Source organism: Falco punctatus (assembly GCF_963210335.1).
Source record: "Falco punctatus genome assembly, chromosome: 5".
In the NCBI taxonomy this organism is placed as follows: Eukaryota; Metazoa; Chordata; class Aves; order Falconiformes; family Falconidae; genus Falco; species Falco punctatus.
The window spans coordinates 55,509,242-55,534,249 of NC_137584.1; the positions used below are offsets into that span (position 1 = coordinate 55,509,242).

General features: G+C 37.4%; 1 protein-coding gene across 1 annotated transcript in view; it reads right to left on the reverse strand.

Moving 5' to 3' along the window:
* The window catches only part of LOC308065020 (venom phosphodiesterase 1-like), a 65,905-nt gene that overhangs the window by 34,754 nt on the left and 6,143 nt on the right, over positions 1-25,008 (reverse strand). Inside the window, exons 2-15 of the mRNA XM_080390456.1 lie at positions 24,267-24,345; positions 20,965-21,087; positions 19,830-19,955; positions 18,351-18,411; positions 15,946-16,043; positions 12,461-12,540; positions 11,772-11,891; positions 10,215-10,324; positions 8,788-8,853; positions 7,861-7,933; positions 6,388-6,496; positions 6,109-6,237; positions 4,683-4,714; positions 1,647-1,774 (exon numbers count right to left, since the gene is read on the reverse strand). Of these exons, the coding sequence (XP_080246582.1) occupies positions 1,647-1,774; positions 4,683-4,714; positions 6,109-6,237; positions 6,388-6,496; positions 7,861-7,933; positions 8,788-8,853; positions 10,215-10,324; positions 11,772-11,891; positions 12,461-12,540; positions 15,946-16,043; positions 18,351-18,411; positions 19,830-19,955; positions 20,965-21,087; positions 24,267-24,345 (1,334 nt within the window). The remainder of the gene's footprint in view (positions 1-1,646; positions 1,775-4,682; positions 4,715-6,108; positions 6,238-6,387; positions 6,497-7,860; positions 7,934-8,787; positions 8,854-10,214; positions 10,325-11,771; positions 11,892-12,460; positions 12,541-15,945; positions 16,044-18,350; positions 18,412-19,829; positions 19,956-20,964; positions 21,088-24,266; positions 24,346-25,008) is intronic.

Below are 25,008 nucleotides of genomic sequence, written 5' to 3' on the forward strand. Positions count from 1 at the left end.
TCCAGTGTTCACATATATGAAGACCTCTTCTCCTGTAACAGATACCTATGGACAGAAATAAATAGTTCTAGGTAGCTACTGAGTGTACAGTGAATCGATGTTTAAAAAATAAATTGAAAAAATCATGATTTTTGAACTGAAGCTTTCACCTAGCTAGAATTTGCAGAATAAGTGTAATTTGTTTAGGAAGATTTCCTCAGTTATGTTCTGTGGCATCTGCTTTTTAATAGAAAACTTCTAATGGGAGACCTCCGCTGTTAGCCTCTGTGGAACAATATAAATAAGACTGCAAGTGATTTTGCCTTACAAGACAGTGCATTTTCATCACGGGTTCTAAAGGGTGAAGGAGAGATGTGGATGTGTGTGTTATAGAACTAACAACATGTCAGAATAGTCTGACTTATAATGACTAACACTTGTTTTAATTTACCCGTTGCTGAGATACATGGAAAGACAAAGAGATAGTCATCCCATACTGATCCAATGCACAGCTGTTCAAGCACATGTATCCTGTTTTCAGAGGCACAAGAACATCTAAGCACAATTTTTAAAAGCGTGAATATGAGATTTTTCAGTGGGCATCTATTTTTATATGTCCAGGACAATTATTTGGTTGCATCAAAACAGTCAAGTCATATACTGATCCGGCATTTTCTATTATTTGAATAGTCTTGAAATTCCAAGTCAGCCCATGCTCCTCCTACTGCAATGCTGTAGCTCAGTATATACAGTATTGCTACTAACACCACAGGCTTCGCATTGAGTTTTCAAAGCCTCAGAGGACTAAGACTTCTCTGAACTCCTCTTGACCTGCTATTTTTTTATTGGTTAGCTCTTACAGCAATTTTTTTAATGACAAGGTGGTTATGTCTAACTTGTTATCAGCTTATCTTTGCACAGCAAAGACATCGTTGTTGTACAGGCAGCAGTAACGACTAGTTATTCTGTGAGAGCCCAAGGCTAAAAACAGCTCACTTATGATCAATTAAGGAAATACAGATCTGGAACTGAGCAAAGCCAGACTTAGAGGTAAAAAAGAGAATAAAGAACAAATATCTAACACGTGCAGAATGCATCATATCTAGTGAACTGAGGTGTAATGCTAACTTGCAGGCCAGTGAAGAATAAGCAAGTTGTAGTGTTAGCATACATATAGGAAGGACTCCATTCAGATCACAGAGCAAGGAAGAAGAAACATCATAATATTCTCCCGATGAAGGACTCATAATGATGATTACTGCCATATCCACACATACACCACATTGAAGCCATCAACCTTAGGACCCAGAAGTGGTGGAAGAGTGACTGTAACACCAGGAAAAGGGCGAGATACTGGGAAGGCTTTGTATAACAATTTTAATTGCAATATTTTTGAGACTTTTTGTGTGTAGTATTCATTTATTTTCTTTTTTTCTTCCTTTTTTTTCTGTAAAACTTTGATCTGGAGTGATGATGATTCGTTTATTAGACTTAAGATTTGAATCACACTAATAATGCATTCTTTTTACATATAATAAGATTTTAAACATAAGTACATGGAAATGTAACAAGTCTAAAACAAAATATGAAATGAGGCATCTGAAGGAAATTAAAAGGATGAGAATGGGATGAAAAAGATAAGGTAACAGTCACATAAATTAAGTTACCTCACAGCCAGCCACTGTCGATCCACCAAAAGATGAACTTTATCAATACGAATATTGTTAGCATAGTGGAATCGTTTTGGCAAGTCAGGCGTCAGATAAGGCTTGAAGTGCTGAGGGGATCTTTTGCACTGTGCAAAAGGAAAGAGCTCAGACATGAGCTTTGCTCAGCATAAAAATAAACCCAACATTCAACATTATCACAAGCATCTTAGTGACAGGAATATAAGCAGAAAGCATATTATTCACAGATAGCTTCTTGGATAACCTGCAGATCTCATTTTTGGCCCAAGAAGCAATGGAGGGAAAAAGCAGCTTTTTTTGGAACAGTTTGAAAATATACTGCTATAACGTGTATAGCAAGTTCACAAATACTGTGGTAAAATACTCCTAAGGGTGAAAGATATTTAGTAGTAGCGTTTAGTCTGTATGTCCATACTAAGGTCACTGGCATCTAGTATATAAGATTACACTTTACAAGAGAAATTTCCTGAGCAGCTTATTTCTGTCACCTTCTATACTTTACCATTCACAAAATAACAAAGAAAACAAAGTACACTTAACGTAGCACAGTCTAGGGTTTTCGTTTCAAGGCTGAACATGTACTCTTATGCCATGTAAATGTCCAGTGCTCAGCTGTTAGCTAAAAGCCTTAGATTTCACATCCACATTTAATGTGTTATTGTAACTATTGTGTTAGCAGGCATGCCATGAATGAGTTTGGCATTGAGAGCCTAATGACAACCATATGAGATACTGCAAAGATTAACTACATGTGGCCATCAGTAGCCATTCCAGCTGGCTGCAAGCATCATGGCAATGTTTCAGAAGTGTTGCTCCTGATCAGGAATCCAGCACTGGGACAACACAGAACATCTAAAATGCTGAGGGAAGAGCTGCTACGAAGCTGGGTAAACCACCCCCCAAAAAAAAAGTTTTACCACACCAACTGTCCAAACTATAGCATACTTGGAGTCTGATCTGACATTTTCACCTCTAAGTACTAGAATTGTATATTCTATACAGAATGACATTAATGTGAAATGAGAGTAAGTGTGCCTGAACAGTCACCAAAGAAGCATAGTGGAATCCAGGAACATGAAAAATAAGGATTCAATGGGTTTGCTAGCCCAGGAGAGGTCATTCTACAAAGGATAATCTAATTAAAAGGAAAATCAACGTACATTATGACTTTATGTCCATTGATTAGCAATTAATATACGATATACAACTCCCTTCTCTGCCCAAAACTCTTGTTCTAAGAACATGAAAGGGACAAAATACACTATTTATGAACAGAAAGGGGAAGCGGAAGTATCCTGATATTAGGCTATTCCTGTAAGACACAGATGTTACTGTTGTAACTATTAGCAGTTGCAGTTTCAACTAGAGTTGAGAACATGCAAATTGTGCTGTTCCCCTCACATACACTCTTGAACATGACAGGCTCCACATCACACGATGGGGTAGGGGATGTAACACTGAAAAAGCTCCTTCTGCTATTCCCAACCACGGATATAGTACTCTCACCTCTGCTTTGGATGCTGGGGAATAAGGGACGTGTTCTTAGGTATTCATAATCAAGAAAAAAAAAATAAAAAAAGTAAAAAATCACTGCCGTTTGGACTTCAGTGGCAGGCAAAAGCTACCTGCAATATTGCACAACTGAGCTGTTCAACAGTTTAAAGGAAGACCTCTAGTGGTGGTTTATCAGAAATATACACAGCTGAAACAGCTCAGAATTTTTCCAAGCTGATAGAATTTATTCTAAAACTACCAGAACATCTGTCCACTGCTTGAACTAGGACTAGTCACAGAATAGAAAAAAAACTGGCAATGAAGGAAAGAAGGGAAAACTATGACAATACACAGAGAGCAAGCAGTTTAAATGTTTAACTCACTGTAAATCATAAACGCAAATAAATAAAAAAAGACAGCTTTCCTACAAGCATTTTAGTTTGCCCACCACATTCATCCTACAAGTAATAATGTATATCTTGAACACTAAAAAAGAAAAAAAAAAAAAAAAAGAAAAAAAGAGCCAGCGAATTATCTATCTAAAAAAGTATAAGAAAAAATGCATTATCACCTTTCCTTAATAAAATAGGCTTGGTCTTCCATGTTTTGCCCTCTGTTCTGTACTCTCTTGTTTGCACCCTTCGGAGCTCAGATGTCACGGAGTGTACCCACAAGGAGCAATGGTCTACACAGGAGACACCAACAAGCTTGCACCTGCCCTGAAGTCTACATCCATACAGCATGGCAGAGATCCAAGCAGAACTACTGGTATGAGGCCCAGTGGTAGTACAGCATACCTGAAAGTTCTGTGGTTACCTAAGTGAAATGTCATAAAAGATCCTCAAATAGCCATACTGCCTCATGCCAAAGGTTAATCTTGCCTAGTATTCTGTTTCCATTCAGATCTCCAGAATTTCTAGAATCAGATACTTAAAGTTTGTAAGAACAACTGAAGTATTGAATGAACCTTCTTTCTTGTACCTGCTCAGTTTTCTCTAGGCTTCTTAAGTTAGAGGTTGCTTGTGGATCACATTTAATAGCCCTTACAGGCCTGTCCCCCATTAATTTGTCTAAAATCCTTCCTTCCTATTTATATTTCTAGCCTCTACAACACCCTGTGGCAATGTGCTCTACAGTGTCATTATCTGTTTTGTGGTAAAGTTGCTTTAACGTAGTGTGGGTGCAACACTTGTGGTCCAGAGCTAACAGATGCCTATTACCTAAAGCATCTCTGTGTTGTATTCTGTTCTATAATAAAGATACACTCTTCTTTCTCCACGTGAAGTCAGCCACTTTTTTCAAAGTGAAGTACAGAAGACTCTTTTTCTCTGAACAGAGATTCCCCATGGCAAACTTTTGTGCACCATCTTTGAATAACTTCCAGAACTGCTTGCAATTGTACACTGGAATCAAGACACTATTTAAACTGGCACTGTAGCCTCAGTTTTGCACAAATTGTGCTTTCTGATCAGATTCATACTAAGAGGAACTACATGGAAAAATTATGAAAATATTACTCACTGTGAGGTTTTTAACAGTTCCTTCCGAGTCAACTGTTAAAAAGAAAAGAGAAATTTACATACATTTAAACAGCAGAAGGTCCAAAGCCTCATGAGAAAAATTTCAACATGTTTTTTGTCTGTAAAATTGAATTTCTTCATTATCCTGTGAAGATTATGGTAACCATAACCTTCCAGGGGTAGGAATGGTATGTTTCCAAGGGTAACTGTCTGTCAGTGTGATACCCTGTGGAAATACCTAGTACTTTGGGTACATCAAGACAGACTGTAGAAAGCTGTCATGGTACTGACTGCCTACACCTAAAGCTGACACATGATCAGAACCAAATTTTCTTCTCCCACCTAACCTCTGTTGGAAGTATAAGCTTTTTTACATTAAACTGGACCTGGAGCACTTGTCCTGTATTCCACTTCCAGTGGCAGTCACAGAGACAAATCCAGTCTGTCTTAGTACTTTCACCTTCTACATTTTCAAAGAGTGACTTTAACCTTTTGACATTAGCTTTTTAAAAAACAAATCTGAGCACTTTACAGAAGGAAAAATCCTTCAGAAAAAGTAAGACTGTTAGAAGAAATGAGGCAACAATTATGTTAAGACATATACAAAATATCATTGTTCTTTCCACTGCTTATTACTCTGCTCCTGTCTGACTTAGACTGTCTTCTATGTAAAACAAGGAAAGTCTGCTTTATGCTTTATAAATATTGTGCCTACAAATATAAATACAATTAGAAAAGATAAGTAAAACACACAATGGGATCCTATCTCTTATTTGAGATCTGCAGAAATTATACCTTTTAGAATACTCTATGAATTATATATATGCTCACTAAATAGAGAGCTTTCATGCTTTACCTCTTTCCATTTACTTCCTTGATACAGGAAGTTTGGGGATGTTTTGGTTTTGTTTTTTTTTTTTTTTCTCAGTCTGGTACCACAGTATCTGTTCTGAGTCAGAGTCAGCTCACATGGTTTCAATTTTCTGTTCTTTTGAGATACCAGCCAAAGGGCTCAACTAACTCTTGGATTCCACTGTGCTAAGATTCAGATTTTGTAACTTTGTACAGAGTTAGAAATAGTCATTGCTTCAAAAAGACTGATTCTGTCAATGTTGCACAAGGAATTTATGAAGAGCAATGCACTTACAAAAGACCTGAAGTTCCAGTTCAAAACAATAAAACTAGCTTTACCTCAACTTTCCACATGCCAAGAAAATGTCAGCATCTGCAACAAATTTTTCTAATCTTCAATGTCATCTAAAGAGGTCATCCTTGCAAAAAACCTCCCAACTTCCATGGATGTTTAAGCCAGGTTAAGGGAAATGGAAAGCTGTTCACTCTGTTGATTATTACTGATTATCCATTTTCCGTATTTATTTATTTCCTGTTATACTGAGTTTACACTCCCAGAATTGGTCCACACTTACAGGTAAAATAGTCCTTTGGAACATTTCTTGCTCGAATGCGAGCTGCAGGCCCAGCATATATGTAGAAATCAATCTGTTTGAAGTAATTAGTCATATATTCTAACTGTCTGCAGTAGGTCATCTCCATCCCTAAAGGGCAACATAGAAACAGTTATTTTTTATATACGGCAAGGAAGATGCAGTGAATTACAAAATAGATTAAAACTAGTAAGCACACATATTACACAGAGGAAGAAAATAATGACTCAGTAAAATTAGATTGAAAAAATAACTATATACCATGATCAGCTACAACAATGAGGTTTACACATTTGTGCAGGTTTCTTTGTTTAAGTCCATCCATTAGCATCCCCAGTGCTTGATCTGCTATCTGTAAGGCTTTGATTACCTGTGAAATAAACCAGTTTCATTAGAATTTTTCTTATTTCAAGTTCTTGCTTAAATACAATCATAAAAGTCTAAAAAAGTGAGCTTTTCTGTCAGTTTTCAGTTTCTTAATATTGTTTCTTCTTTTCTTTTTCCATCACTACTAGAATATAGATGCACAGAATTCCACTACTCTACCACAGAATATGTAACTTAAAGAGTGACAAATAGTTTTTTTTCTATTACCTTAGAAAAATTGAGCTTCAAAAAATGTTTATTGAAACAAAAAAAAAATAATCAACACATTCAGATCAAATTTGTTCCTCACTCCAAAATTTATATAAAATATCAGATTTATAACATTCAATACAATTTTTATTATAGTATGAACAAGTCATTTTATGAACAATAAGCAGTGCTTCAAAAATATTTACAGGCATGTATTGCCTGTAAGACCAGGGAGGCATCCAAGAAAGCATGGTGCCCTTCTCTCATGTATACATTCTCCTTAACTTCCTACAGAAAACCATTAACCACCACTTAAGTAATACAGGAGAAATTCAGCACAACCCACCCTACAGCCACTCACAGAGGATGGCTATTCCCTTAGATGGCACAGCTGTAAGTCCTACAGCAAGAACAACAGCTGACTGAATCTGAGGACTCCATGTCTGAGCACCTGCACCCTTCTTGTCCCCCTAACTCTGCTGCATTCTCTTGAATGTTTTGTGTGCAAATAATACAATTGCATATACAGTAATGAGGTTTTAAGTCCTTTATGTACCAAGAGACATGGAGCTCCCTTTCCAATCAGGGAGCCTAAAGCTATCCAATAAAGATAGTTTTTCTGTCCTTGTCCACTGCAACAAGGTCTTTTGCTGAAGACCATTTTCAAATACATTAAACAAGATCATTCCAGGAAGGAGGTGAGGTGATATGAGGAGTCCTAAGCTCCTTAAATACTGATTTTTTTCCTACATGCAAGAACAAAATGTACTATTTTTGAGTTACAAATTAACAAACATTGAAGTACAGTGTTAGGAATAAATAAAAGAGAGTTTTAAGGATTTGCCAGGCCACAGGTTTCCAAATACCTCTTGGCAATAACCTTGAAGTTCAGTCTAAATATAATCATTAATATTATTGCTAATCATATCCTCTGAAATTATTCTCTGCCGGCCTGTTTGGTTTACACCTCTTTTGATTCACACACAGTGTTGGAATCATAAAAATGGGCTCAACCACAAGCAAGAGTTCTTAATAAAACTTCATAAAACAGTCACAGTAATTTTTAATCTACTCTCCAAATGTTTAAGTTGGTTAAGTTCACAGTACAGCACCATTTTTAGGGCAATTTAGGCTAAGAAAAACACAAAACCTACTTACACCCCCACTAACTGGTCCAAATGAATGTCCAGAAGAATCTGGTTCATCAATATATAAAGTATAGAAATCAGGCCTGAAGTTAGAAATAAATAAGAATGGGATATTATGAGAATTTGGAGATAACATTTCAAAAGAACACTTTCATTAGAAAAAAAAAAAAAATGAGACTTAAAAGGGAATTATGAATAACTTCTTTAAAACTTAAGAAAAGCCCATACAGAAAATATAATAATTCAGTTTCCTCTGTGTTTTGTAAGTAATCAACATGGACTATTTGAAGCTACAATTTCAGAAACAGTATCCAGTGACTTTATTTGGTATTCAGAAATCACTGAAAAACTTCAAGACCTCAGCAGAGCAAGCTGTTCCTTTCTGAGATGTAAGCAGAACTACCACCTAAAGGATCTCTTCCTGATTAAGCAGTGAGATTCTAAAGAGCATCTCCTAATTGTAAATACATTAGGAAATTGTTAACAAATCACCATATAAAAGATTTCACTTGATAACATCACAAATTTCAGCACCACAGTCAGTGGTGACATCTACCTTTCATCCTGAATTACTGCCTGCAATTACTTTCAGATATTTAACCTTTCTTGTGCAATATCTTTCATATAAAGTCTCTCATTCATACATTTAAACTAGAAACCGAACGTTCTGTTCCTCTAGACCATGCACCATGAAAAAAGACACACCAATAAAACTTATACAACAGTACATCCCATTCAGATACTTGCTCACTTTTTCATCTTTTGTATCTACAATCCTATCTTACAACTGGTTAGCTATACTTATACAACAGGCTTAAGTTCAGCAAATTACCATTTGAGATGGTGAGGAAGATTCCATATTTCACAAACACCAATAGACATTTCAGTGGCTAAGCATTAAAACCTTTCTAAGTGATAGTCTTACAACCAGTGTTACCTCTCAGATTTGGTATAATCAAGCCATTTCAATATTTCTGAAATTCTCTCTTCATACGTAACCGAACTGGGGGGGGAAAAAAAGATAACGATGTTAACAAGGCTTTTCTGATAAGCCCTTCTAATTCCAAGATACATAGAAAGTGTCCACTCTAGTCATACAGTAAAGTCACAGACTGGGATTTCATGAATGGTGCATCTAAAAAAGGTACCAGCAATCAATTTTATTACTCTCATTTTTTATCAAATGTAACTCACTTTTAATGTTAGATTAGACAGATCCTTATTTTGCAAACACAAATGTGATGTTGGTGGCATACTCATATATTTATAATGAAATGCATGCAAAAAAGATTTCAAGTTCTGGACATAAACCTGAAGTACAAGTCTGAATAATTTTTATTCTTTCCAGCAAGTATAAACCTTGGACTTTTATAGTTTAAAAGCAAGTAATGTCTTCAGCAAAATCTTCGTGACACCATGCTTTGTCTCCTATGAAGGAATTCACCCATTAATAACTTTGCTTCCCCCCAAGTCATGCATAAGCTTTATGTTAATAACCTACACTACTCACATGTTTTCTGAGTACCAATCCCACACATCAGTGCAAATCCTTTGTTAACTATAAAGACTTACAGTTACACAATTGCTTTAGATTATTTTTGTAAATGTGAAGAATCATGGACCTTTACTAAAAATCATCGTGAAAATGTAGAAATAATTTACTAATATCAATGCTGTCCATAAGAAAAAAAAATACTATGAAGGTAATTGCTATATTTTCATGTGTGACCTGTGAATTAACTAGAGAAAACATACAGAACTATGATTCAGCAGCAGTGTGCACATTATCACACACCCAAGCAAGACCAGAGGGAATTGATCTAGAGCCTATCTTCCTTCAGTCTTCAGAGGCTTCCCTGTCCTGCATCCTCTTTGCCATTAGTTTCTGCCTCTTATATCCTCTTGCCATGGCTTCCAAGTTTGTGTTCATTATCTTAGGGTATATGTTATCTGAAATCTTATTCTCAGGTACAAGTATTTTTAAAGGGCTATATAGTAAGTGTAGATTTTATGTGTGGAAATATGGTAATCCTTGGTACAGCTTAGCAGTGGCTACTAATCAGTTATAGGATGCTTTCCTAGTGGGAGATGAGAGGTTTGCAGTTGGCTGAAACTTTCAGAACTGTCTAGGAGAGCAGAATATACAGTACCCTTTGACTTTTTCATTGTGAATCCCCTAAATGGTTTTGAAAAATTCAACTAATATTGGTAGTTCTGTGGCATAACCAGGATGATGTGACATGGCACGTATCTCTCAGACTGTTGTTTAAAAACCTTAAATTTCATTTCCTTCAACTGTCGTACAGCAATTTGGATTTTAGGAGTAATTTTCAGGAATCTACTACAAGCCCTGTAAAAACTTACCTGTTGAATACCCTGTACAAGTTGGGGTATGTTTCATTAATCGGAACATCAGAGCCTGGCCAAAAGAAGGTGCCTGCTTTCAAATTTTGGTACATTGCTGTCAGCCAGATCTAGAGTAAAGATATAAACAAATGATTTTATGGCATTTACGCTGCTGGAGGGCCTCAGATCACCAAAGTAAAAACACATAATTGCATCAGAAATATGGGCTGCAGGCGTGCATTTCTCTTTCTTTCACACATCACACAGTTGCTTAATGACCATATGTCATTAGCGGTTTGTTTTCTACACACACATTCTGAAGAAAAATCAGTAGCAATGAAGCCAGTATGTTGCCATTTCTTGGGTATTCTCAGCATAGGAAAAAATCATATAGGTATTTCCGTAATTGGCAAGGAGTAGTAATCTTTCTTCCTGTAGCAAATGCCAGTGAAATGGATCATGAAGATGGAAAAATGGTTCAAAGCTGTGTCAGGGATGTTCAGACTTGACATTAGGAAATATTTCTTTATGAAGAGGGTAAAGGAACCAGCTTCCTAGAGAGGTGGCCAATGTCCCAAGCTTGTCAATTTTTAAGAAGCATTTGGACAATGCCCTTAATGACATGCATTAACTTTTGGTCAGCCCTGAATTGGTCAGGCAATTGGACTAGATGATCATTGTAGGTCCCTTCCAACTGAAATTATTCTATTCTATTCTAAAGATATGGATTCTAGTTATATGACTTTATTATAAGAGGGAATATTTCTATTCATTTTAAAGAGTGCAGCTGTGGTTCTCTTACAAACCTGATGAAATCCTTCATGAAACAATAGCACCAAAACCTGGGTACTTGAGTATACTGTAAACATGACTACATGGACACACAGCGATACATACGCATACAGACACATGTAAATAAATATATAAATGTAAACTAAGTAAATATACTATATACTAAATGTGTATTTTTTATATTTTGTACTGTTATCACAGCTTGATATTTCTAGTAAATAAATAATATTAATCATTATTATAGGTACAATCAGGGTAGGGGTTTTTTTATGAAATGTGCCATACATTATCTATGAGTGTTAATTCTGCTGGAAATTAAGATCTTTGCTATTCTTTTCATTGCTTTTATATGCCTGGACTTTGTAAGTGTATTTGTAAATGGATATAATCTGGAAGTAGATTTTCAGATTTAGTTTTGTAGCTAGTTGTCAAAAGAGAAGCAAAAAATTACCCCACAATAAAAGCCTGTCAAAAATTTACTGTGGCTTCCTGTGGCAAGAGATCCATCCCTATACTAGGCAGAATATCTAAGCCTTTTTTACTAACCGCAACATTAAGTGACATTTTTAAGTCTTGGAATTATCATTTTAAGAGTTCTTTTACTTTGATAAAAAGCAAACTGGTTTTGTAGGCAGCCTATAATACAAAACCTACAGGATATTTAGCACATACTGCAAATATATCACACAGCTTTGCATTTTATTCTATTTTTGTTTTTTTTAATAACATAGTACATGAGCCACTCTAGACATAAAGCAATACCATGATGAGAAATAAACCTACTGGCTGCCCCTTCCACCATGAAGGTTTGAATTTTTCTGTTCCCGAAAGTGAGAAATGCTCGTTCAAGTGTACATCATACATGTTGTTATCAATAATGCCATGAGATTCTGGATACAGTCCCTGCAAAAAGAAAATGAACAAAAAAACCCTGCTGAGTCTTGAAATCAAATGGAGCCTAAACTATGTTGCAAAGCAACTATTGCAGTGTTGTAACTATTTTTAGGGCTGTTTTATCACAGAAACTGAACATGCTTTCCTAACTCACACAGATCATCAGATTCCTGTCAATGAATTGAGTGCCTGTCAAGATCCCTTGATTTTCTCCATTTGCTCCCCAGCCCAATTAAAACCTGATGTGCTATAGATTAAGTACCATATGTGTCATGTGGCTATATATCAGCTCCCAAACCCATCCTAAGCCACACTTCTATCAAATGGCTGTGTCCTTACACGTGCTCACTTATATCCAATTAAACTGTCAAAGATCAGGAATAACTGTTTCACAGGCCGGAATCAGATAGCATACATATATAGCCACATAGATCACACCTGTATGTACTATCTCAGCATATTCCTTTCGTTTTTTACTCCTATAGCTTAAATTCCCATGTCCCACAAAAAGATTGGCACCACAAAATTATTTCTGTCATCCAGGTAATGAAACGAAAAAATTGAAAATTCTCACTTACTGTTACAATAGTATAGTGGTTTGGGAAGGTTTTGGTGGGGTAAACAGCTCTCATATATTTTGAATGCGTGCCACATGTTTCTGCAACAAATCATGGAATTCATATAAATTTGCTTTTTTTTTTTTAATTTAGAACTAACAGTCTTAAAAACAAACAAACAAACAAATCACCACAGTTAGTTGCTGTGGTATTAGAGGAGAAGTGTGACTCCAAATGAAGACGCATACATTCTGGTGTCTGTGACCCAGACCTACCATCCCACTGCAGTCAGTGGACCCTGGACACTCAATTCAGCTGCCTAAAGCCTAGATGCTTAGAGACATTTGTGACATTTTTAATGACCCTGCGTGGCCTTCAGATGCTGCTCCTAAATCCTGTCTGCCAACCCAAATGAGTGTCTCAGATATTTCTGAGATCCAAAATGGCACTAGACATATATGTTTATGCAATAAGACGGAAGCCTCAGGTCACCCCAGGCAAGATATTCTGCAGAGCTGTGCAACGACCAGAGGCATGGGAAGGACTCAGTTGCTCAAGCACCAAGTCCAGTGCCACTTAAGATACTCTCAGATATCCAAGACATCTGCATGAAAGTTGGCGGTTTTGATGCAAGATCACTGAGAGATCTGTGTCCTCCTGACAGCTGCTGAAGGCCACCTAGGACGCCATAGCAGTCTGAAGTGTTAGAAACATAGTGTTGGAAGAAGGGTTTGCCGGAGTCAAGAAGATGCTCAATATGAGTTATGCATCTTGCTCAACTTTATTAGTTTCTAACACTACTTATATAGAACCAATACACATGCATATTCGTAAAGCAGAAATAAAATTGGTTAGTAGTCTCTAAAACGTGCGCGGTTCTCACACCCCTAATTATCATGACTAAAATAAGCGTTCTATCCATGTAGCTAATTGTGTTGCTGTGCTTCAGCCTTGTAGTTTGTTACTCCCTATTTTCCCATACCGGTCCCTATCTTTCTTGGCCCTGCACCTGCTTTCCCAGCAGCTGTAGCTTGTTACAGCCACGGCCTGTTGGCACAACAGAATTACTTGGTCTCAGGATTCAAGAATAGCTCAAGGCTACCTTTCTTGTTAACTTCAGCACAGCAACTTCAGTACAATTCTGATTACAGGCCTATGCTAATACCACGCCTGGATTGTGCAGATCTTCAGAGATTCTAAGGCCATGCTTCTGCAGCCATTCTCCTACAACATAGGTTAATGCAACAATCTGTCCTGTAGCACCCTCTGTCTGTCGGTTGAGCTGGCTTGTTCTCTGAGCTCATGCACTGCACTGCACAGACTGTACTAACCATAAACACACACTGACTACAATGAACGTGAACACATCTCATATGCAGTCACCTCCAAGAATGTATCTAAATGTAGGTGTCCTGCTCTGGAGTGAATCCCACCCCAGGTGTCCTACCTTTATCTCCATACACTGTACCACTTTTCAGCAATCCAAGGCACTTACCATGCCCAAACACCTGTAACATCTAAATCCAGTGTAATATCCAACTTACTCAACCACAAAACCAAGGTGTGAAGACTGGAAGATGTCTTAATGCCATTTTTAATCTAACTTGTGTGGAAAAACAGTTCTGTATTAAGCTGAGTCAGATGACTACGCTCAAACACACTTTATACTTTGATGTACAGCATTTCAATCAAAGAACAGAAACTGATTTTAACTAAGGAAGCTCAACTACACAATGAAAGGCCGAAATTTCGTTCAACAAAACTGTTCTGGTGTAGTATAGAAAAAAAGGCTTAAAGAGTGTTTAAAGACGGGCTGGAAAATGGACAAATAAATGAGAAAATCAACATAATTTTTGATGGATTTCTCTTAAAGGGTAAAGGAGCTGCATTCATAATGTACATATTCTAGAACAACTAGCTTGATTAGCTCTACTGAAAATCCTAGGTTAATGGACTTAATAGAGAGAAAATATTTTATGCTACAAATCAATGTCACTTTTTTTTTCTTTTGCAAACAGAGGAATTTCCCTTTCCTTTCCACTACCAATTTCTGAGAATAATTAGCATGAATATGTATAATCAACTGTTAAAATTGACTACAAATATAAGTAATGCTGAATTACACTTCTTTGTGTTTGAAAGGATTTCCTGGATAAATAAACATAGCATGATTTTCATGCCTTTTGTCAATTTGGCACTTCCTTTTAAGTTGTTTCAAAAGACTGGAACTTAACACTGACTTCTGTGAACATGATTTCTTCACTGACTCAAGTTTCTTCCAAAGTCAGAATGACATCAAAGAATAAAATCTTTGCACAAGAAGTCAGGTTTGCACACTGCTTCAAGTTCAGGCTTATGGACACTCTCATTATCCACAAACAAGATTGTTAGTTATTCAGTAAAATGTAGTACTTCATGTGAAGTTTTCAAATGAGCACAATAGAAACACAATATGATATATTCAGAACAGATACAAACACTGTCAATTTAAACTATTACTGCTGAGAAGAAAAAAATAAATATGCAGACATTTTGTCCAGGTACAAAGTATCTTGAGAGCTGAGCTCTAAATTATTCAGGACATTTTAACAGTGTGCAATAATTGGTCTCACTTTTTAGAGCCCTTTACAATACAAGCTAAAGATCTTCAACTTACTGTTTCTCCCAAGATTCAGAAATACTTAGAAACAGTTACTTGTACCTTACTGCAATCATATCAATATATTAAATTCCACCAATATGTAAATTACATTGCATTGAAGTCTAATGTAATAATATTCACAGATAAAACTGTAGCTTCTCTTTAATATCTTATTAATATGTATTATTTGATATCTAATATAGATATTAGGAAGAAATTATTTACTGTGAGGGTGGTGAGACACTGGAACAGGTTGCCCAGAGAAATTGTGGATGCCCCATCCCTGGCAGTGTTCCAGGCCAGGCTGGATGGGGCTTTGAGCAACCTGGTCTAGTGGAAGGTGTCCCTGCCCATGGCAGAGGGGTTGGAACTAGATGATCCCTTCCAACCCAAACCATTCTGTGATTCTATGACTCTATGTTCTTAAAATATTTGACTTTGACAAAGTGCATCTTTGAGGAAAATTTCCCAATACCCAATGCATTTTTTCTTTGTATTATACTTTAATGATGATCTCCTTATCATCTAGAATTTTTCAATGGAGTACAGAGAATGCAGGAAATCCTTCTCTGGAAGTTTTTTCCAGTCTTAAATTGTATTTGAATGCATATTTCGAACTATTTATTTAATGAAAAGCTGATGACCAGTATTAGAGGTCTTTTTTTAAAAAGTCATGTTTGCTGTGCACTCAAATACAAGAATTAATGTCAACATATAATAATGAAAATACACAACTGATGAGGGAGACGTGATTTGTGATTTTTCTTATTGCTGAGCAACACATATGCACGAACACACAAAAGGGACCGGAGAGGTTGCATGCAGACTTTTAAAGAAAATAGTCAAAGCACTCTTGGTAACTTACTGAGTTTTTGAATATTTGGCAGCAAAGAGCTCCAAGTTTGCAAGTATTCTGCTCTAAACCCATCCATTGAAAAAAGGATAAGTGGTGGCAGATCAAACCTACAAGAAAATATGAGTTTGTCACTGTAAAGGAGTTTAGACAGTTGGTGACTTGTTAAGATCTTTAACAATATAAATTCTATTTTTAAAAGCAGGATCCAGACATTTAATGTACTTCCCAGAATTAATATCACAGTGTGAGATAAACAAATAGTTCAATTTTGAGAGCAAATACACAATACTCCTGGAAAAAAAAAAATACTGGAGAAATAGAATACAAGCTAGTCAGTATATCCATAACCTACAAAAGAAATTGGATTTGTTAATCTTTTAATAAAAATACAAATAAATACAAATGCTGCTGACTAGTATCCAAATACAGACCCAGAGTTCAGGGCAGCCAAAGTGCCTCTGTACATAGCAATGGGTTGAATTCTGTCTCTTATTCCTTAGTTCATCTTAAAAAGTCTTTCAGGGCAGCTGCACAATGACTGTAAAAGTACAGCAGTCACCCAGCAAGCAGTTAGGGCCAATTAGCCTCAGCTGAGAAACATAATCTATTTGCAATGCCAGGTTTCGGCTAATCCCTTACTTTACCACATTTCCTCTGTGAAGACATCACTAAGCAGTCCATGTTCTTTGCAGATTATACCTCTCATGTCACCCAGCTCTCATTGAGCTGGAGAACACTTCTTTTCCTCAAGGACCCTGACAAACTGAACTCAAAGCTACGAAAAGAATGCAGCAACTGCTAGTTTGCTTACGGTAAGACTTCATGTATATAAGGATAAAAGCCTCAGATCTGACTTCATATAGTAGATATGATAAAATAGGCACAAGCTGCAGCTGATCTCTAGAACAGTATTTAAATTCTTGTTATAAAAATTATAACTAGGAGGTGCCAGCTGTGCAAATAAACTTCAAAGTTATTAAACATACTTTCTCTTAAGCAACCTAAAAGGACTCTTAAAGAAAAATGCATCAGCAGTTATGAAGTGCTGGTGCTATAGCACCTTTTTTTCATAACACCAAGTGACAAAATCAGTGGGATCAAGTAATCTGATTTTTCAAATTCAGTCTTTTAGTTAACCATCGTTATATATTTCATAATCTCCTCAGAAACATACAAAGAAACATAAAAATGGTAAACCTAAAATTAAATTTAAAATATAGTTTGAAGTAGGTTTCGCTACATGTAGTACCAAAAAAAAAAAACATCTGTTTGTAATTTATAGGAATTATAAGCCTGGAAAATACTGGGGGAGAAAATGGTTGATAAAATGCAATTACTGATAACTGACTCCATTTTTTCAAGTAATACTTCAAGTGTTAACTATGAAAAAAGAAATTATATATTCACATCAGACAATAATCACCATCCCAGTTTGTTTCTTTCACAGTGGTCTTTCCAAAACATGGAAGTACACTGGCATTAATGTTTGTATAAAAACAGTTTGTATAAAACAACTTCCTGATTTGAATCTGAAATCAAATGGAGCTTTATATAGCAATTATGTTTACAGCCCTTAAAGAAGGTCTTCTCCACTAATTTCCAAGTTGTAGCCTATGAAACTGTGTTAACTCAGCAAGTTATTTGTTAACTTAAAAAGTGTATTTCTATAGCTATGTTGAGAGGCTCATGCAGGAACCCATGAAGAGGCCACAATACTACAGCTACTATTGTTATAATGAAACTAAATTTGCAGTAAAATAGATAGAATAATGGATAACATCACAAATACCATAAATGAACCAGAAAAGAATTTCTTTTTTTGAGAACAACTTTTAAACTATGTTTCTGCAATACTGCACAAATAGCAAAATATCTATAGGTAGATGTCAGAATTACCATGTTACAGTGTTTGTAGACATACGGCTAATTTCATAGCTTCCTTCTTCCACACCTTTCTTTTGGCAGATAATTCAAGTAAAAAAAAACCAACCTGTTAGTTAGATAAAGGACTGCAATCACAGATTCTAACAGTTATTAAAGTTTGCATAAGGTGATTTATCCGAATTGTCACAGATACAATATGGTAACATAAAATGGACTATGAACATTTTGTGATACATGAACCTTGAGATCACTCCCACAATTTTTCTAGATCTTTGCAAGCTGACTTTTAGTCTGGATTTGTACTCTGCTCTAAACCGTAAGTGATAAATTAATGTGCAACGAAATGAAAAAGGTTTTAGAAACAAAAAACATTGCTAGCCACAAACTGCTACTATAGAATATTCCTCAGGGCAGGAACCTTATTCTCAGTAAATATGAACACCTCATGAAGACCTGCTTAAAGCCACTGGAGTATTTCTGACCATCACAATGATTTTATTTGCTAAGAAGACAAAATTGTTTTATCCTACCCAGCTGGACACTGAGGAGTTTCAAGTGATATACATGATTCTTCTGCCCAAGGTATTTCATCTAAAAGAACAAAAGAAAATACTGAGTCAGCATTAAAAAAACCCAAACAAACAACAAAGTTTTCTAGTTGATCTTTTTAGAGTTGTTCTTGGTACATTTTCTGCTTCAATACAGAATTATAGAAACACAGGGCTAAAGATCCCTTTAGAAATCATTTAGTGTAACCTATTAGTTAATCAAACCTGTAAATGGCTAATGCTTACAATATTAAGTTAAAAATAAAGCACATATACTAGACAGACAAGCAAACAAGTGAAAGAAGGAATCACTATGAAACCTTAGCCTAATTTTTAGCTGGTTTTAAATGGAAAACATTTAAACTGTATTCTGTCCACACTGGATTACTGCCTTCTTTATTTGCAGATACCACTTATGCATGTAAAGATGATTGCCAGCGCTCTTTTTAGCCTTTTTTTTTTTTTTTTTTTTTCTGTAAAGAGCCCAAACTCCTTCAATCTTTCCTTGTTGACCATGGCTTTCAAATTTCAAGTAATTCTTTCTGTTCTCCTTTGAATATTCTCCATCTGCTTCACAGCTATACTCATTTATGATGTTTGCCCATCTCTTTGGAAGAAACAAAGGAGATCAATAAGAGAGGAAAGAAGGAAAACATCTGAAAAGGAAAAAATACAAAGAGAAGCAGTGGCTGTTCAAGTTCTTAGCTCACACAGAAAGCTTCTCTCCCACGAAGCAGCCAAAGGCAGGGATGTACAGTGACCTTAACTACAGATAAATTCAATCAGCTTAGCACCTAATCAAACTCGAATGCTTTTTAATTTGCATTTAGGTGACAAACACAATTTTGCAGGAGCTGTCTTAAATCTCTGCCACCTCACCAGATAAAGGAATTCTGATAACAGAGACCATGTTTTATGCCACTGGTATGCTCCTCGTGTGTCATTCCTGTAATCTGATTTTACCAGTGCTAGTCTTTGAGTGTTTAGCCGGAGTCTGTATGAAACACAAAGATATTCACACATACATAAGATATAAGAAACACCGTCTGAAAATTAATTTCTAATAAAAAGGATGTGATATTTTAAATTAGGAATGATTACTACGATATGTACTTTGGATCCCATGAACTTTGAAGCAGAAAACATGTCTCCATCTATTAAAAAAAAAAAAGGAAAAAAGGAAACAATCCAAAAGCCCCACATTTAGTATACTGCAGCAATATTCAAACATTCTGTGTTTCTTAGGAATGACACACATTCACATTGTTCTCCAGAAACTATTTTTTCCCAGTCAAAAGTACCAAAAAGCTTCACCTTAAAATATCTTCATTCTCAAAAATGTCACTGTAAAACTCTAATCTTGAGAAACAAATGCATCTACCTTTATATTTGCCATGTTTACCCATCTATTTATTTCACAGGAAAGTTTATATATATAAATCTTTTTGTCTTTTGATTTACCTTTGCAAACACTGTTGTAGTTTACACAGCAGTCTTTTTTCTGCAAGCAATCATCCGAACAAGAACAGTAACTTCCAGGTATCCGTGTCTCACCACAACGGAAATTAGTGCACCTCCAAGACTGGGCTGAAAATTGGAAGAAAAGGGTTATGATTTGGCTCATAGAACCTCATGTAAACTCCTTTGTGTGGAAATCTCCCAAACAAGTAAAGAAAACAAACAAACAAACAAACAAAAAACCAAAACAAAACCCAAGAGTTTTTGTTGAACTATAATTTTATATGTCCTGCTTGAGTTGCTTTAGCAGTTTTGTCTGAAAGGAAAGCTCAAGATTTTCTTTAACACATGAAGTCTATTTCTGTGGCCATGGAATGGTAACGCAGAGTCATAGAATAATTTACTTTATTCCCCTTCAATCTTCAATGCCTTCCACCTTTCTAGGAAGATTTAAAAAAAAATAATAATCAAACCATCAAACCCATATTTTTCCTAAAGAAGAGAAAGAGAAGGAAGCAGATCTTTTTCCTGCTCTTGCACATGATTCCCAGCAGACAGCAAAAAAAGAGATTTAAGGGCTGAAGCAGGCAGAAAAAGCGATAAAGGTGAAGAAATATCCAAGCAGCTGCTGGGAAAGCAGAGTAACTGGAGAGGTGTCTGGCCTTGATGCAGAGCCAGGCTGCTCCCCTGGAAGATGAGTGCACTACTCCAGCCCCAGGCACCCACCAAGCACTGCATGAGGCTGGAGAGTGCACCTGACCAGGAATCACCCATTTGTTTTTGAGAGGGAAGAGGTGCTGGCACAGCAGCATTGTTTCAGGGCCCTGGTCAAAGGTAGCCTGTGATTTCTGCTCACGCTTATCCACAGCTTTATCTGGGCCAGGAAATATGTACGGCAAATGCTTTGGTTATCCACGAGGGAAAAATGTACAGGGATCTGATTTGAGAAATACATAGGAAGATTTTGTGTCCTGCCAGGTCACCACCACCACATCCTTCTCTCCCTGAGGGAATGTGACATAGCTTCCGTACGTCTGCATAAATACAAGAATGTATCCTTTTCGTATTAATATCACATGAAAAAAACAAACTCAAAATAAAATGGAAACTAGTGAGCACTTCCAGTAGGGGAACATACTTGGCTCCACGCAGGTGTCTTCATAGTCCCAGCAGCAGTCCCCACGCTCCTTGCAGCCGCTGTCACACTGGCAGCCAGGTACCTCTCTCCTGTGTGGCTCATTGCACTTGTGCCTGCAGCTGACTGTAAGGAGAAGGCAATGATTCTGCGTGGTTGGATAGCTCTGTCCCAGAGAGGTCAACCAAATGGATCACGGACACAGGCTGCAGCAAGAAATGTGCTGAAACATTTCCCAAATCTGTTTCCTAAGTCGTTTTCCAATGCCCACTAGCACACGGGTCAGCAAGGTGAAATGAAAGCTGTAGGAAGTCCTCTGGACATTGAAGGTCCTGGTGGCTGTTTGGGCCACACTTGCCCAGAGCCTGTGGCAGGGCTGTTCCTGTAGCAGATCTCCCTAGGACCAGTGGCACAGGAGACAATGCCTAGGTGTCTCCCCTTCCAAGCATGAGGAGCAGGAAGCTGGCACGTCCCCTGCTCATTTCTGGGTCCAGGATGCAAGAGGAAGAATAACTCCCACTTTGGATGCTCCCTAATATACATGGCAGGGAGCTGTGTGGGATGGGGGTTCCCTCAGGGCTGGGCACCCAGAGCCATGGGGGCTCCCCAGGGGTGGCTGGGCATAGCCTGGGAGCCAGGGCACATCCCACCGCAGTGGGGCAGCCAGCTGGGGGGACCAGGGCAGCCCACCCCAGGCACTGGGCACTACCCTGGGGACAGGGACAGGCCAAGGCCAGGCTGTTGGCCTGTGGGTGGGCCTGGCTCAGTGGGACCCATGGCCATGCAGGGCATGGCTGTGTGGACCTGGAGACCCGCCCTGCTGCAGCATTTCTGGGGCAGGGACTGATGGCCCCAGGGGGCTGAAACAGGGTCCTGGGCCATGGGGGCAGCCCTGGGGGGTTGGGCAAGGCCCATAATATGCCTTACTAGTCCACTTCGGACTCTGACCATATCTCTCCCACTTAATCATTACAAGGTCCATTAGAAATCTGCAGGTTTGGTTGTTTTGATCAAAAGAAAGAAAAGGCTCCAAATGAGGGGCCTTGTGCTGGAAATGGAGACGTGTTTCCTCACCACAGTTCTGACACATTCATGCAAGGCAAAGGGAGAGCTCTGGCCCTCTGAGGACAGCTGAGGACACCTTAGGAAAATGCCAAATCTCCAAAGATCACGCACAGCTCCACACCAGCCTCCACCAGGATGAGCCTTGTGTCTGCATTCTCTGTACTGCAGAAATACCGTTTGAACCACCCTGAGCACCTACATTTCCGGTTTATTTGTCCACTCACACCACTAGACAAGGATAGGTATAACTATTCATGTTTGCTGGTGCAATTTATTAAAGTTGCCAAAAGGTTCATGCTTTTGTAGGCTGTACTGGCTACAAAATTTGGGCTTTAATATCCACTGTGTAGAAACCATGTAGAGCTAAAATTAGTTTTTTCAAGAAAGCCAGTTTGTTTCACAGGTAGAAAGTTCTCATGTTGAACTTTGCGCTCTCAAGTGCTTACAGCAACTATTGTTCAATGCAAGAAAGCTTTGCAAATAATTAGAATAACAAACAATATATGTAATGAGCATAAATGGATCTGTCAAAAGTAGAGATGAAGAGAACTAATTGAGGGCTACAGATTTTATGACTGGAGTCTGTTCTGTCAAGAAAGAGCTACAATTTTTCAGAAATGTACCTAAACATAGGCAAAGAGCTTTTCTGTGCTTCTATGGCTGAAGTTTAATTAAATTTTTCCTCTATCCATTGGCGTTTGAACAACTCAGAGTTGTTAAGATGGTCTACCTGATATTAAATGATACAGAATGGTGAGTTTGAGTCAGAAAAAATACAAAAATATTAACCTTTTCCTCTGACTGTATTGGAACTGTTCACACCCTTCATAATTTGCAACCCATACTTTTAATTTCTTTACAATATTTATATAACTGTGCAAGGTCAGGAATTTAGTATTTCATTAACTTTTATTTGGAGTAGTTAGTACTACTACAGGAGCTATAAAGAAATTCACATTGAGTATATAAACAGAATCAATTGCACTATAGGCCAGGCCCTCCTGACTCCTATCCAGGCCCCTTCTCCTGAGACCACAAGCCTCCAGCACCTGTCTTGACCGCAACTCCTTTTGCTCCTGAACACCACCACTCTTTCCCACTGCCCTCGCAGCAAATGCAACTGCACAAAGGTGCACGCTGCTAAGGGCTGACGCTTCACTTCCCACTCTGCAGTGTATGTTTGGCTAATTCATCTTTCCCAAGTAGGTCTGGTTATGAAAGCAGCAAATAATGTTAGTCAGTCCCTATTTAGGGTTGCTCTGCAGCACCTGCAGAGGCACCAAAATGCTAACACACTGATTTGTTTCCATCTTTCACTTACTACAACTATGACCAAGTTCCTCAGGTAAATGTCAGTGAAGACTCGAAGTTGTGGGTATCTACATATTTTACACAGGAAGTTGTAATAAAACATATGTAATCAACAACTACAATTCTATCTCACTTTATTTGCTAGGCCCATAGTATTGAAAAATCTCAGGAACTAAGACTTGATGAATAAGTAAGTGAATAAGTTCAATGTGTTGATATATGTGTTGATTAGGAATGAGAAAGAAACTGTTTCCTTGAACTCCTCCACTATGACATTACTATTGTTTTGCTTCTAAAGGGAGTGTTTTATTTAATTCATCATGTGGTGTGTTTGTTCTCATTTGACTTGACTCCCTAACAACAAAATGCTACTTTGTTTCTCTAACTAAAAAATAACATTCCACCAAATCAAACCATTATCCCCTTTATATCATAGCTTTATTGAACTGAAGTTTTCAGAGAAAATTCATAATCAGTTTTAACAGTAGCCACCGGAACTATGCCAAATGTACCCACAGCATGAGTCCCGAAGATAGTCCGATGATATTTCTTCTACAAAACATACTGGTTAAATAATTGCAGGATATTATATGTAATAAGATAACTCCTATCTCAAATTTTCCTAAAAGTTTCCTTAAAAAAAAAAAAAAAAACACACCAAAACAAAACAAGATTTCCATACCTGTTGTGGACGAAGTTTGACACTTCTAGAAGGAGAAGCAAGGCATTCAGTACTTTAGGACAGGTTTTTCCAAGTATAGATTGTGAGTGTACAGTTTCTATCCAATCCAACTTCAAGAATGCAAGAAATTTATTTTCAAGGCTGGTAAGTTTTCACAGAGCATTTACATGCTCTGTGAAATAGCTGCTGAAGACGTTTACCAGATCTAGCTTCGGTGATAATTATGCTGAAAGTATCATAAACATACCTTGCTCCTGGTCTCCACGGTTCAGTCCTAGTCCTAAACCTAGTCCCAGGGATACAACCACCAAAGCACAAAGCAGAACCTGTCACATAGACACAGGAAAATTAAAGTTCACAACTGTGATAAACTATTATGTCTATTGGAAATTAACTGTGTGATTATCATTTCTATGAACGTATGATTTCTTATGAACTAATAATTTCTCTGAACTTGTTCATCAAAAAATTGGAGACATTCTGTGCCTGAAGATAGAGGAGGCACAAGAATGATAATCTTGTGAACTCCTTACAAGCCAACACCTCAATATTGCACTTTTAACCTGTGGCCAGTCCCGTGTTGTAATCAGGGAAGTCTTTGCTCGGGAAAAAACAGGAAGCAGTCAATATATTTACCTGTTTTGCAAATTCTTTATCTGTGTAAAGAGATGGTAATTCATTTTACTTAGCTTTCCCTGAAATGCTCACAGGGATTTCTTAAGAGACTCAGCTGGACTGAGGCTGCAAGTGTCACATTTCCATCCACATGCCAGTTTCTCATAAGTCACCCCATTAGCAACGTTAAAGGAAACTGGAAAGAGACAAATAACCCAAGGAAACCTCGTAACAGAAAGTAACATAACCTTTGAGAGACTGGGGAAGAGCTGAGGAGGCCTCTATCAGCTTAACAGACACTCAAGATGAATGGCGATGTATGCTGGCTGAAAGGTGCAGTGAAAAGTGACAACCCTCTCAGAGTATTTCACAGT